This window comes from Cnephaeus nilssonii, assembly GCF_951640355.1.
Source record: "Cnephaeus nilssonii genome assembly, chromosome: 9".
NCBI lineage: Eukaryota > Metazoa > Chordata > Mammalia > Chiroptera > Vespertilionidae > Cnephaeus > Cnephaeus nilssonii.
In genome coordinates, this window is record NC_137080.1 from 44,191,355 (window position 1) to 44,206,279 (window position 14,925).

General features: G+C 39.4%; 1 protein-coding gene across 1 annotated transcript; it reads left to right on the plus strand.

Moving 5' to 3' along the window:
- Positions 1–1,519: 1,519 nt before the first annotated feature.
- Positions 1,520–14,642, plus strand: MCHR2 (melanin concentrating hormone receptor 2; the record flags this gene model as incomplete). Its single annotated transcript, XM_079781504.1, has 5 exons — positions 1,520–1,701; positions 3,646–3,855; positions 7,432–7,626; positions 12,426–12,545; positions 14,327–14,642. The coding sequence occupies 5 exons, from the start codon at positions 1,520–1,522 to the stop codon at positions 14,640–14,642; spliced, it is 1,023 nt and encodes a 340-aa protein (XP_079637630.1).
- Between the last annotated feature and the right edge of the window lie 283 nt (positions 14,643–14,925).

Sequence of the window (14,925 nt, forward strand, 5' to 3'; positions counted from 1 at the left end):
AGAAACACGATCAAAGTTAACATTTATATTAGCTGATTTTTAAAGTTTGAAATAACTGAATAGAAAAGTAAAAGAGAACAGTAGAAATTTAAAAGTAAGATAAGTATTAACAAAGAAGAAAAAACAAAGATTTAGATTATTGCTTTGAAACCATATGGTCAGATGTTAGACTGTTTTTAAAAACTATTTTTACTGTTAAAATAACCTGCAGAGTCACATATAAAACCCTCTCTGTAGAGGTGATCATCAGTCTGACTTTTCCAGTTATCACTTCTTTATTATTCTTTATATACTTACCATTATTATATGTATATCTAATACTATAGTTTAGTTTTTCCCATATTTTTAATTCTATATAAGTTGAATCATACTGCATGAATTTTTGCTTTTTGCTCAACCTTAAGTTATTAGATCCATCCATGTTATTGTATGTAATTACAGTCTGTTTCTTTCTAGTGCTGTGCAATATTTCATTGTGTGAATATATCACAATCTTTTTATCCATCCCATTGTAAATGAGCATTTTGACTATTTTCTGTTTAAAATATATAAAATAAATATGTCGGGGAATATTTCTGGAGCACTCTGGTATATATAAACATTTATGTCTAAGTATATCCCGCCTATGGAGAAGTTTCTGGGTCATCAGATAATATTCATCAATTCAACTTTAATAAATAACACCTTCCTGATTTCCACAATGGTGCATCAACTTACATTCTCACCAGTAGTGGAAGTTTCTGTGATTCTGTACCTTCACCAGCACTTGGAAATCTCAGACTTGAAACTTTTTACCAATTTGATAGGTTTGTATGGATACCCCATTGTGGTTTTAATTTGCCTTTTACTTATCACCAATGATATTGAATGCCTTATAAAACCAACCAAAGACCTGAATGCATATATGAATAACTCATAGACACAAAAAAATAATAATAAAATGTTTATTTACCATTAGATACCTGTTTTATAAATGCCAATTCAAGTCTCTTGATATTTTTCTGTTGACTTATCTCTATTTTTCTTATTGGTTTGTATACATATTTTATATATTTTGAACAACAGCCTTTTGTTGGTTATATGTCTTAGAAATACCCTGTGAGTCTTGCTTTTTCACTATCTTAATGATATCTCTTTTTCTTCAGTTTTCATGTTACTTTTTATTCTTTGTGAACATATTTTACCAATAAACCATTTAGTAGAACATTTAATCCAAAACATGAAACATCTACTCACCTCAAACATCAATTTTGTCCTCTCACGTACTTTTTTTTTTAATTCTGGTTAATATATATATATATTAAGTGAACAGTACAATGCTGAATATTGAATAAGCACAGTGTTATACAGCAGATCTCTCTAACTTTTTCATTATATTCACCCTGTAATCTTCTGTTACATGGGGTCTTGATTCAAAAAGGCCCCAATAAATATTTTTTAATTAAGCTAAAGAAAATCTATATTGAGGGAACTGCACTTCCTATTCCTCACAGCTTTAACCACTGGAAGTTCATGAACAATGAATTCACTTCACTCTTCCTGTTGGAACACCTCTGCTGAACTTTTGAACAAATCGTGGAATAAAGAGTTTGCTTATCAATCCCTCAGCGTTGTGGATACAGTCATCCTCCCTTCCATGGTTGGGCTTATCTGCTCAATGGGGCTGGTTGGCAACATCCTCATTGTCTTCACTATAGTAAGGTAAGGCTTCTTCTCCTTTCCCACATTGTAGGGACTTTCTGTACTCCCTAAGTGAATCCTTTTCTCCTTGGAGGGTTTTTCTTAGTGAAATCAGGTTTGGAATATGTGCTTAAGATAATTAAAAAAGATTCTACAGATATTTTTTTATCATGTATTAAGTAACATCTGAGTTGCAGGTCTCAAAATGAAAAGACCTAGGCCAATGCTTACTGCTGAGTTAGTGATTTTTTAGAGCTATGATTCTCAATCTCAGCTACATATTAGAATCACTGGGGAGCTTTTAAGAATCTTAGTATACAATTTCACCCCAGACCAGTTAACTCAGAAACTCTGGAGGTAGAGCCCAGGCAGGGGTTGAAACTATGAAGCAACCATTTTATTTTCTGGCAATAAGAGTTATCCTAAGAAATTGAGCTGGTTTGGCTGGTAAGAAGACTCTCACTCACTTGGGCAAGAGAAAGACTCTACTTGATCACCAATAGACTTAAGCAGTCATAGACAGTAGGCTGTCCCCCTCAATACTGACGACCTTGAATAGGCCAAATGAGAGACATAGTGACACTGGGAAGCAAGCAGTGAACCAACGTATGACTTTGCCGAAGGAAGACTAAAAACATACATGAAACATATATACTACACACACAACAATAGGCTTAAGCAAGATGGAGCCTCCAGAATAAGATGTTCTATATGACTTGTTTTTTAAAGTAAGAGGTGATAGATGCATTAAGTGGGTGACTATAAAGTAGTGAGACCAGATCATCACCAGTCTATTATACTTTAAACTTAGAGCAGGTCAAAGGAAACCAGATTAGAAAGTGTAGGAGGAAAATTGAGCCAATTATAACATTTCCCCTTTTATTCTTCAGGGAGAGACCAATGAACTCAACCCCTTTACTCAAGTATTCTCCATAGCCACGGTGGGCCCTGGAAAACTATTTCAAATAAAGAAAATGACATTTTCCTCCATTGATTCCCCACCTCCATGTCTTGAACACATCTTTCTTCCGTCTACAGAGAGGCCACTTGAAGTGAACAGAGACTCTCTAAGAAATGGCCTGTCTCCCAATAAATAAAAAGTTCCCGCTCTGTCAGTCCCTGCCTTCAACTCCCTGTCAAGGCAACTAATTCACACTAAATCATAAATTACTCAGACACCTTACTTTTTAACCCGCCCAATGGTGCCTACATTTTACACAGAGATTACAACAGGGACAGTGTATTAACCTGAAGGAACACTAATAGTCAAATGGTGGAATATAAGCTGCTAAGAAGGGAAAATGCTCAGAACAAGGCCTCTTCCTTCCCCCTCACCCCCCAGCTTAAATCAAACTAGTAGTTCCCTTTGACCTATCCCTCTACTGTTTCCATGAAGTTGCAGTCAGGCTGTCCTCTAGGGCAACAGTCATCTTGGCTGGGGCTGGAGCATCAACTTTCAAGGTAGCCCACTCACGCACCTGGCTGGTTGTTGGCAGGAGACCTCACTTCCTCTCCAGGTGGACTTCTCCACAGAGTTACTTGAGTATTCTCACAAGATGGCAGCTGGCTTCCCCGGAGAAAATGATCCAAGAGAGAGCAAGGAGAAAACTCCACAAGTTTTTTATGTCCTAATTTTAAAATGTCAGACACTGTCATTTCCACCATATACTATTTGTTAAAAATGAGTTACTAAGTGCAACCACACTCAAAGGGAGGAAATTGGGCTCCATGTTTTGTAAGCAATATCTAAGAATGTACAGACACATTTTTAAACCACCACAGTTAGCTCTTAGGCATATAGTTCAAACTGTTTAAATATACCAGGCATGTATATGTACACTTGTATAAGTTTCCCTTTAACTTTTAAAATCCATTTTAGCAATTGAAAATTTGTAACAGGTGACATACATTGAAGAAGCTGCATACTTTCTATGTCAGTCTTCAGTTTCCGCCCATTTCTTTCAGGTCGAGGAAAAAAACTATTCCTGACATTTACATCTGCAACCTGGCTGTGGCTGATCTGGTCCACATCATCGGAATGCCCTTTCTTATTCACCAGTGGGCCCGGGGAGGAGAGTGGGTGTTTGGGGGGCCTCTCTGCACCATCATTACATCCCTGGATACCTGCAACCAGTTTGCCTGTAGTGCCATCATGACTGTAATGAGTGTGGACAGGTAAGTGAAGAGACTCTGTAATATCTAACATAATTCAGAGGTGCCTGTGCTTCATACTTTAAGCAACATCAGAGCTGGTTTGTAACAGCAAGGCTCCTCTTCCTTTGCCTGTCTTATTGTAGAACTGATCATCTAAGAATATTTGTTCCCATTTTCACAGAAGTCTATTTTTAATGGAAAGCTTAAAACACTAAAATCTTTTTTCCAATCAATCTTTTTTTACCTCAGTTTTATTTACAACTCACTACAATATAAAAGGATTTCAAAATCATGCAAAGTTGTAAACTAGAATGAATGCCCCCCCATGATTCTTGGAATAAGGAAGCTGAGGCCCCAAGAAGTGAGGGTATTTGCTAAGGGCACAGAGGGAGTCCATGACAGAGCTGAGAACTGAAGTGGGTCTCCTCACTCCCTGTCAGGGCTATTTCCCATATGTTCAAAGTCTCACACACTCTTTCTATTACCTAGCACCTAATGGAATCAGTGGAGTAGATATGGATTCCTACACAGATATAAGGAAACTAGAGGCCCAGTGCACGAAATTCATGCACAGGTGGGGAGAGGGATGTGTCCCTCAGCCCAACCTGTACCCTCTCCAATCTGGGACCCCTCGAGGGATATTCGACTGCGCGTTTAGGCCCAATCCTGGTGGGATCGGGCCTAAACGGGCAGACGGACATCCCTCTCACAATCCAGGACTGCTGGCTCCCAACTGCTTGCCTGCCTGCCTGCCTGCCTGCCTGCCTGCTTCCCTGATTGCCCCTAACTGCTTCTGCCTGCCAGCCTGATCACCCCCTAACCCAGTGATAGGCAACCTTTTGAGCTTGGTGTGTCAAACTTCGCCAAAAAACTGAGCATAACTCGGGTAGTGTGTCACTTTGAGGAAAAAACTAACTCCAAGACTCTAGTCGCAAATGTTTCATCCTCAGGAACAGCAAATGTTTCATCCTCGGCATGCAGCCGCGTGTCATCAGAAATGGCTACGTATGTCCGTGCTGACACGCATGTCATAGGTTCGCCATCACTGCCCTAACCACTCCCCTCCTGGCTCAATTGACGCCTAACTGCTCCCCTGCCGGCCCAATTGCCAACTGCCCTCCCTTGCCAGCCTGGTTGCCCCCAACTTCCCTCCCCTGCAGGCCTGGTCACCCCCAACTGCCCTCCCTTGCCAGCCTGGTCACCCCTAACTGCCCTCCCTGCAGCCTGGTCACCCCTAACTGCCCTCCCCTGCCAGCCTGGTCTGTCCCAACTTCCCTCCTCTGCAGGCCTGGTCCCTCCAAACTGCCCACCCCTGCAGGCCTGCCCCCCCCCCCAACTGCTCTCCCCTGAAAACCTGTTCCTCCCCAACTGCCCTCCCCTGCAGGCCTGGTCACCGCCAACTGCCCTCACTTGCATGCCTGGTCCCTCCCAACTTCCCTCCCCTGCTGGCCATCTTGTGTCCACATGGGGGCAGCCATATTTGACCACATGGGGGTGGCCATCTTGTGTGTTGATGGTCAATTTGCATATTATTCTTTTATTAGATAGGATATCCCGGTACCAGGAAGACCATCTTTTATACTCATCATTATGCCTGGTTAATGCAAATGCTGCCATTTTACATCATTAGCAATGTATTCTACTGTGAGTTGTAGTGTGCCACAGCCATATCACCAACCATGTAAGCTAATGTTATTTGAGAAGATGAGAGTGATGGTGAGTACTTACGGGGCCAATGAGTGGTGGAGCCCAGTTCAGACCCAGGCTGTCTCTAAAGTTGGCAGGTGGCTTATAATTATCTCACCATCTGGCCTCTTTCAGAAATATGCAAGCCAGGATGAGCCCTACATCATCCAGATGCCAAGACTTCCTATCAGGTCTTCCACAAACAGAAGCAAGTCCTAAAAGACGATGTAACACACACAACAGGAATTGTCTCAGAGAGCAACCCACCTAAAATCTCAATCCACATTCTTCCCACCCGACCCAGTTCCAGCACACTTAAACCCCCTTGCTCTGATCTCCCTTGCTTCAAATAAATCACATAGTCTAATTTAGTGTGTGTGTGTGTGTGTGTATTGTTTATTCTCTAGCTTTCCCCTACCCCTCAAATATAAATTCCACAAAGGCAGGTTTGATCATCGATATATCCCAAGTGTCTGTGTAACAGGGCCTGGCAAGTGGGTGCTCAAAAAACATTGATGAATGAATGCCCATCAGTCTTGAGGGCTGTGTTAAATTTCCTGGGTTGATCCAGGACTTCTTCTGGAGCTCTGACCCTTTTATTTGTCCAAATGGGCCCTTGAGGTGGGAAGTTATAAGTAGTTCTTCTGATGGATAAACAAACCATTGGCAAGGCTGGATTATTATTCAGACATGAATAATAATAGTAATGTTTGATGCATTTTTTTTATATCTTGCTGCTTTTCTGCAAAAGAATCCTCCAAATATAGAGTGTCTTTCTCAAGTCATAATTAACATCACATTTTTTAATCAATGTACTGTGTAGGTCAGGATAATTCACCTGATGCCAGCCAATGCTGACAGTGCCTTGAGTAAAGCCTGGCCAGCTTGACAAGGTCCTGACACTAGAGAGAGGGCCCTGCACAGGGCAGGCCACTGAGAAAAGCAACCTAAAGTACAGGCCTTCCCAATCACAACACCATTCCTGGAGATAATAAAACCTGCTTTATACACTGTACACTGAATAAAGGAGAGTACTGGCTTTTCCTTTAACTGTACCTCTTCTGTGAACCTCTTACTCTACAACCTCTACACCCAGCAAAACTCTGCTTTTCTAAATACCTTTCATTCCAGGTCTGAACACTGTTTTTCATCCTTTAGCTTTTAGTTGCCTCTTAAAAATTCTTCTTGGATTTGCTATAAATCCATTTGATATATCAGGATTTCAAGTTTGATTAATGATTGCCCTTTTTTTCTGGATCAAAAATGGAAAAAAGAAAAGAAGGAAGAAAAATACTTCACTATAAAATGAGCCCATTTCCCCCTCTAGCCTGCAGCCTAAGACAATTTGCAATTGTCTACACTAGTCATGTTTGTTTATCCTTGCTGTGATTTTTCTGAACTGAACCCCCAAGTGCCTGGGGACTCTACTGAAAAGCTATCTGAGCAAAATGCCTGTCCCATGGCTTGAACCTCTCCCTGCTGGGGGGCCCTCCCTCCTGCCAGCGCACTTCCCTCTTCCTGCCTCTACATCAGTAAATCCTACGGGGCAGAGGGCCCCTGCCTCCCGGAGGAAATCCCTGTCAGAGACCAAGTTTTATAGAGCCTCATCTACAAGGAAAGCACCTTTGTAAAGAGAGAGTTTGCAGGGCAGAATTTTACCCTCCTCGGTGTGTTTGTAGAAGTGACAGCTATTTCGGAGCGTGGTCTATTCAGATTTGCAGGGTCAAGAGTTGTTTTCTCTATAGCTACCAGCCAACTCTTAAAAAAGACTATAACTTCCTTTTACCCTGATAGCGGTATGCTTCAGGGAGAATAATAATACTAATAATTTACTCTTGTCATGGACCATTCATTGTTGGAGCTCAGTGCTTTTATTGATTATTCCCAAACCCTTTTTAACTGGCTTTGCAGGTACTTGGCTCTTGTCCAACCATTTCGACTTACAAGTTGGAGAACAAGGTACAAGGCCATCCGCATCAATTTGGGCCTCTGGGCAGCTTCCTTTATCCTGGCGTTGCCTGTCTGGGTCTACTCAAAGGTCATCACGTTTGAAGACGGCGTGGAGAGTTGTGCTTTTGATTTAGCATCCCCTGACGATGTGCTCCGGTAGGTTGTTCCAACTTAAGAAAAATGGAGTTGAATTAAGTTATGAAGAGCTTCAGCCTCGTTGTCTGCATGCCTGTCCTTGGGGATCCTCTCCCAGACAGTCTTCCCACTTAGTTACCTGCCTTCCATAATCAAGTTGATCTAAAAAGATTTTGAGTTTAATAATGTAACTTCAGTGGGCACAAATATATCTAAATATGGATTTTAAAGATCCCTGGCAGCCAGACACAGCAGAAACACAGCAATCAAGGGAGGGACAGAATTTCAAAAAGGGTCTCAGAGTTCCTGAGATGCACACCTTATTAATATGCAGTTGGAATTTGGTTGAGTTGTGTCCCCCCAAAAGATACATTGCCCTCAGCATCTATGAATGTGACCTTATTTAGAAATAGGATCCTTGCAGGTATGTCAAGTGAAGATGAAGTCATATTGGATTAAGGTGGGCCCCCTAGCCAATGATTGGTGTCCTGATAAGGACAGAAAGGTTTGAAGATACATAGAGAGAACATATGTGAACACAGAGACAGAGATTGGGGGAATGTGTCTACAAGTCAAGGAACCCCAAGGATTGCCAGAACCCACCAGAGAGAGGCAGGGAGCAGATTTTCCCTCAGAGCCTCCAAAAGGAACCAGCCCTGCTGATACCTTGATCTTAGACTCTTGGCCTCCAGTTCTATAAGACAATACATTTCTATCTTTTTAAGCTACCCAGTTTGTGGTAATTTGTTACAACAGCTGTACATAACTAATGCAGACACTAACACAGGCATTTCTTACATTTTAATTTGAAAAGAAAAAGTTAGTCAAAAAAATTTCTATTGGAAATTTTCAACATAGCATTGAAGTCTATGACTAAACATTTTTGATCACCTACTAAGCACAAGGTACTGTGCTAGGTACATTTTACATACATCCATACACTATCTCAAGTCAATATGGTGGGTTCCTTTGCTCATCCACCACTTTTTTTTTTTTTTTTTGCAGGTGAGAAATTTTATTTTGTAAAACATTCAAAACATTATAAGCCAGTTTTGCATGTTGATATAAATGGAGATATGAGCTGGAACAACCCCTGGTGTCCAAATAGTTGTTCTAGCTATTGGCCACCATCACATATAATTCACTTTAAGTACTTAGTGAGTTTGGGTAATTGTCTTCTTCCCTTGCTTCTTATTTGAAAATGTAAATATTCCCCAGAGGATTATCCTATTTTACTATTGACAGATACCTCTGGAGTCCAACACATATTCAATTTTTAAACTGGCTTTACTACTCACAGAAGCAAATAGAACTCCCCTGGTTCTCAGAGAAATTCTAAACTTTATTCTTTATTTTTTATTGATTAAGGTATTATCTGTGTGTCCTTATCCCCACACTCATGCCCTCACCCCCTGGTGTCTGTGTCCATTGGTTAGACTTATATGCATGCATACAAGTCCTTTGGTTGATCTCTCTCCCTTACCCCCATCTTCCCCTACCTTCCCTCTGAGGTTTGACAGTCTGATCAATGCTTCTCTATCTCTGGATCTGTTTCTGTTCATTAATTTATGCTGTTCATTATATTCCACAAATGAGTGAGATCATGTGATATTTATCTATCTCTGACTGGCTTATTTCGCTTAGCATAATGCTCTCCAGTTCCATCCAACACCCTTTTTGATTAAAAAAAAAAAACCCTCAGCAAAATGGGAATAGAGGGATCATACCTCAACATAATAAAAGCCTTATATGACAAACCTACAGCCAACATCATACTCAATGGGCAAAAACTAAAACCATTTCACCTAAGAACAGGAATGAGACAGGGATGGCCACTTTCACCACTCCTGTTTGACATAGTACTGGAAGTGCTAGCCATAGCAATTAGATAAGAAGAAGAAATAAAAGGTATCCAAATTGGAAAAGAAGAAGTAAAACTATCATTATTCACATATGACATGATACTATACATAGAAAACCCTAAAGACTCCGTCAAAAAAATTATTAGACTTAATAAATGAATTTGGAAATGTAGCAGGATACAAAATTAATGCCAAGTAATCTATGGCATTTATATACACCAATAGTGAACTTACAGAAAGAGAGATTAAAAAAACAATCCCATTTACCATCTCACCAAAAAAATTAAGATACCTAGGAATAAACTTAACTAAGGATGTAAAAGACCTATACTCAGAAAACTACAGGACACTGAAAAAAGAGATAGAGGAAGACATAAACAGATGGAAAAACATACCATGTTCATGGATTGGTAGAATCAACATCATTAAAATGTCCATACTACCCAAAGCAATCTATAGATTTAATGCACTCCCCATTAAAATACCAACGGCATATATCACAGACCTAGAATGAACTCTCCAAAAATTCATCTGGAATAAAAAAGGACCCTGAATAGCTGCAGTAATCCTGAGAAAGAAGAACAAAGTAGGAGGAATCTCAATACCAGATATCAAGCTGTATTACAAAGCCACTGTTCTCAAAACTGCCTGGTACTGGCACGAGAACAGACATATAGACCAATGGAATAGATAAGAGAACCCAGAAATTGGCCTAAACCACTATGCTCAATTAATATTTGACAAAGGTGGCAAGAACATACAATGGAGTCAAGACAGTCTCTTCAATAAATGGTGTGGGGAAAATTGGACAGATACATGAAAAAAAGGAAACTAGACCATCAACTTACACCATACACAAAAATAAACTCAAAATGGATAAAGGACTTAAACATAAGATAGGAAACCATAAAAATATTAGAGGAATCCACAGGCAGCAAAATCTCAGACATATGCCGAAGCAATATCTTCACAGATACAGATCCTAGGGCAATGGAAACTAAAGAGAAAATGAACAAATGGGACTACTTCAAAATAAAAAGCTTTTGCACAACAAAAGAAACCATCAACAAAACAACAAGAAAGCCCACTGCATGGGAGAACATATTTGCCAATGTTATCACCGATAAGGGTTTAATCTCCAACATCTACAGGGAACTCATACAACTTAACAAAAGGAAGATAAACAATCCAATCAAAAAATGGGCAACAGACCTAAATAGATACTTTTCGAAAGAGGACAGAAGGAAGGCCACGAGACATATGAAAACATGCTCAAAGTCACTAATCATCCAAGAGATGCAAATCAAAACAACAATGCGGTACCATCTCACACCTGTCAGAATGGCTATCATCAAAAATCAACAAATGACAAGTGCTGGCGAGGATGTGGAAAAAAAGGAACCCTCATGAATGGCTGGTAGATGCAGACTGGTGCAGCCACTGGAGAACAGTATGGAGTTTCCTCAAAAAACTAAAAATGGAACTGCCATTTGACCCAGTGATCCCACTTCTAGGACTATATCCCAAGAAACTAGAAACACCAATCAGAAAGGGTATATGCACCCCTATGTTCATAGCATCACAATTTACCATAGCTAAGATTTGGAAACAGCCTAAGTGCCCATCAGCAGATGAGTGGATTAGAAAACTGTGGTACATCTACACAATGGGATACTATGCTGCAGTAAAAAAGAAGGAACTCTTATCATTTCCCATCCACTGCTTTTAAACAGATGAGTTGCTTGGGCATAGACATAGCCCAATAGAGCTGAAGGTACGGGTCTGCAAGGCCACAAATCCAGTAACAGCAAGCTCCCAATGAGTGCAACACCGATAGGATTGATTATTTATTTGTTATTTCTCCCACCAGTATTGGCTGCATGCACAGACAGAAACTACTGGCCAATCTAAAGGTGAAATGATACTTAATCACAGACATTGACAGGTTAATATGGACCTCAGCCTCTCTAAAAGAAGAGCACAACCTGAGGCTCACTATCTGACTATGGGACTTCGGTCTGTGTCAAAGAAATACAAAAGATTAATTATTTTGCACTGACAGCTGCTTCTTCTATTTTTGGTTGGTTATCATAAAGAATATTCTGAGTTTTGGGCCTCTGTTGTTCCTCCTGGAATTAAATCCTTACAGTAAAATGGAATTTCTGTGCTACCTCAGAGTCCTTCTGGTCCCAGGTTTTCTCTCTCCCCTCTCCTCTCCCATCTCCCCTCTCTCCTCTCTCCTCTCTACTCTCTCCTCTCTCCTCTCCCCTCTCTTCTCTCTGCTTTTCTCTGCCTCTGTCCACACCCACCCAGCCTGAGCTACCTTTCTTCTCCAACACCTGGCATTTGTGCAAAACTGGAATTGGCTTGCCTGAGACTTCCCCCTGGCAAAGCACTAAGGAAAAGACTGGCGATTTTACAAACAGGCCCTTTGAGGCCATCTCAATCCTTGGCTACAAGGATGGGCTGTACAGCTCAACTGTCCATCTGGGTTCAAATCCCCCCTCTGCCACTTACTAGCTGGCTAACCTTGAGCAAACCATTTACCCTCTCTGTGCCTTAGTTTCTTATTCTGTAAAATGTGGATAATAATGCCATTGTACTAATGGGATTTTACAGATTCAGTGGGTTAAAATATCTAAAGCACTCAGATCATGGCCTAATATATATTAAATGCTATCTGCTATTGCCTGATGTTGCTAATAACACTAAAGATAATAATAATAGTAAGTATCCTTACCCATTCCATACTCAGTAGTGCTGGCCTTGCTGCTGAAAAGATAAGCATCAGTGTCAGTGAACAATGAGGAAAGCACCCAAAGATGCTTAATTCTTTCCCCGAAGGACTTTTCTCCTGGGCCCTGAAAAATCAGAATCATGCCTCATAAACTGTAAAAGTCAGTGCCTAGCGTTGTGAATGTAACAGGCATGTCTTCTTCTCTCTCTCTCATTTTACAGGTACACACTTTATTTGACGATAACAACTTTTTTTTTCCCTTTGCCCTTGATTTTGGTGTGCTATATTTTAATTTTATGCTATACTTGGGAGATGTACCAACAGAATAAGGATGCTGGATGGTAAGTGTTTGCCTTATTTCTCTTGATTTATTGAAAGAACAATGCATAGAAAAGTAACACATGGGTTCTCTAAGTCTGTTGAATACTACCCCTTTCACTGTGTCTTCTATTTCTGCCTTTATTCTTCTTTTGTTTCTGTTTTGTTTTAATTGCTAAAAATATCAACATTATGAATAAGTACAATGATAAATTTTGCTAAACTCTTGCCATTAAGTACTTGGAATCTGAGTCCTTGTTCTAATGTACTCCAAGGAGCTGTTTTATTTATTTTTTCTTCCTGTATTTCCTTGTTTCTAATAAAAGGTTAAGACTAAAATAGTCCTCCTTCAGAAATATACAAGAGCATATTTAACTTAGTTTTGTTCCTAAAAGTGGGTAATCGAAATGATATGATATAAACTTTCTGCATGTTCCTCTCAATATTATTTTCCCCCAACGACGGCTTTTCAAATATTTAAAGTTTTGAATTTGAGATCCTGTAAGACTACTTTATTTTTATCATAGATATGAATAATATGTTAATAAAATATCTTGTATGTTAAAAAAAGAACAATGCAGAGATCCTAAGACGTCTACAACAGAGATTTAAACAGTAATCACTTGACACATACTATACTTAGATATATAGGCGTTAATGTCTATATGAGGCATTTTCTGAAAATAAGACATGTTCTGGATCAGATATTTGAGGGTCTGTCAGTGATAAATGTTGAAATTACTGAGGTAATATTTTCATTAAAAAATGTGAGCAGAACTCAAGATTCTATTTAAAGAATAATTTTATATTTGTCATCAACAGTGTTATTTAAATGTTTTACTTGTACATTTTGCAGACTTGTGTACATATGTCAGTATCCTAGATGATGTGTATAACTTCAAATTTTTGTTTTAATTTTTAACTTATAGAAATATCTCATTGGTATTTGAATACTTAGGACAATATTAATTAGAACTAAAGAAAAACAAAGACTTACATAAAGACAATAAACTAGGGGAAGACCTTTAAAGATACTTGTCTCTAAAACCACATGAATAAATATAAATTATTCTCTACTTGAAACTGTACATAACAATTTGTTTAAATGCATAAGTCAGTGTTTTATAAAACATGTTGGGTTAAAAATTATTAAAATTTGTTCTTAGACTAGATTGTTGTATTTGTTTTGAAAAGATGAGATTCCTGGGTTTTACACACATACCACATATGACACTATAAAGGTTTTTTTAAAAGAATAAGTGAACAATTTATTCACCATTGGTCAAAATTTGTGGCAAACCTTGGTACCAAAGGTTTAAATGGTCTATTGGCCCATGACATTTTTTCCTACTTAGAATTTCTTTGGAAATTTTACATTCTTCAAGCGTGGTCTATTTAGAATGGGAAAGGGAAGCAGCCACAGTTATGGGGGGGAAATAGCTCCTAAATGTATCACAGGGAGTTGAGGTGGTGGGAAAGTTAAAATGGAATATTAAGACACTGACAGCTATTCTTTCTCATTTTATTCAATCATATATTTATATCAGCATAGACTCGTGTATTTGATACTTTGGACTTAAATGCAATAGTATGTTATTTATTTTGTTTCTTAAAATCTTCCAGCTTTGGGAAAATTTTAACAGGAATGAAAAAAAAATCATTTTACAATACTCTGAATAAGTAAGAATAAAAATGAGCTTCATATTGCACTGCATCCATTCTCAACTGTCCAAAAAATTCTAGGACCCCATTGCCCTGCAGTTTCTAAGGTTTTTCATGTTTTATCCTAATGTTGCCTTTGCAGTTACAATCCCTGTGTCCCGAGGCAGAGGGTCATGAAGCTGACAAAGATGGTACTGGTGCTGGTAGCAGTCTTCGTCCTAAGTGCTGCCCCCTATCACATCATCCAGCTGGTGAACTTGCAGATGGAGCAGCCCACGCTGGCTTTCTATGTGATCTATTACCTCTCCATCTGCCTCAGCTATGCCAGCAGCAGCATTAACCCTTTTCTCTATATCCTGCTGAGTGGAAATTTCCAGAAACGCCTGCCTGGACTGCGAAGGAGAGTGATTGAGAGGGAAAGCCACAACATGGAAAACACCTTGAAATCAAGCTTTTAGGAGAGTACCTAGATCAGCAATCACCTCGACGGGCATGTCTAAGTGACTGGTATTATTAGAAAGGCAAATGGTGACTCTTAGTAGCCTGGAACAGAAGGGTAACCATTCAATGCAACAAGTGTAATATGCTACCTTTAGTAAGATAAGAAATATGTATCTGCACTTGAGAGTAGGGAATGGAACAGTCTAAGATACCCAACTCCGTGGTTATGGGTGTTATTTCAGCATGTTATAAACTACTCACTGATAAAAGTGTCCATCCATGACCATTGACTAAAAACTC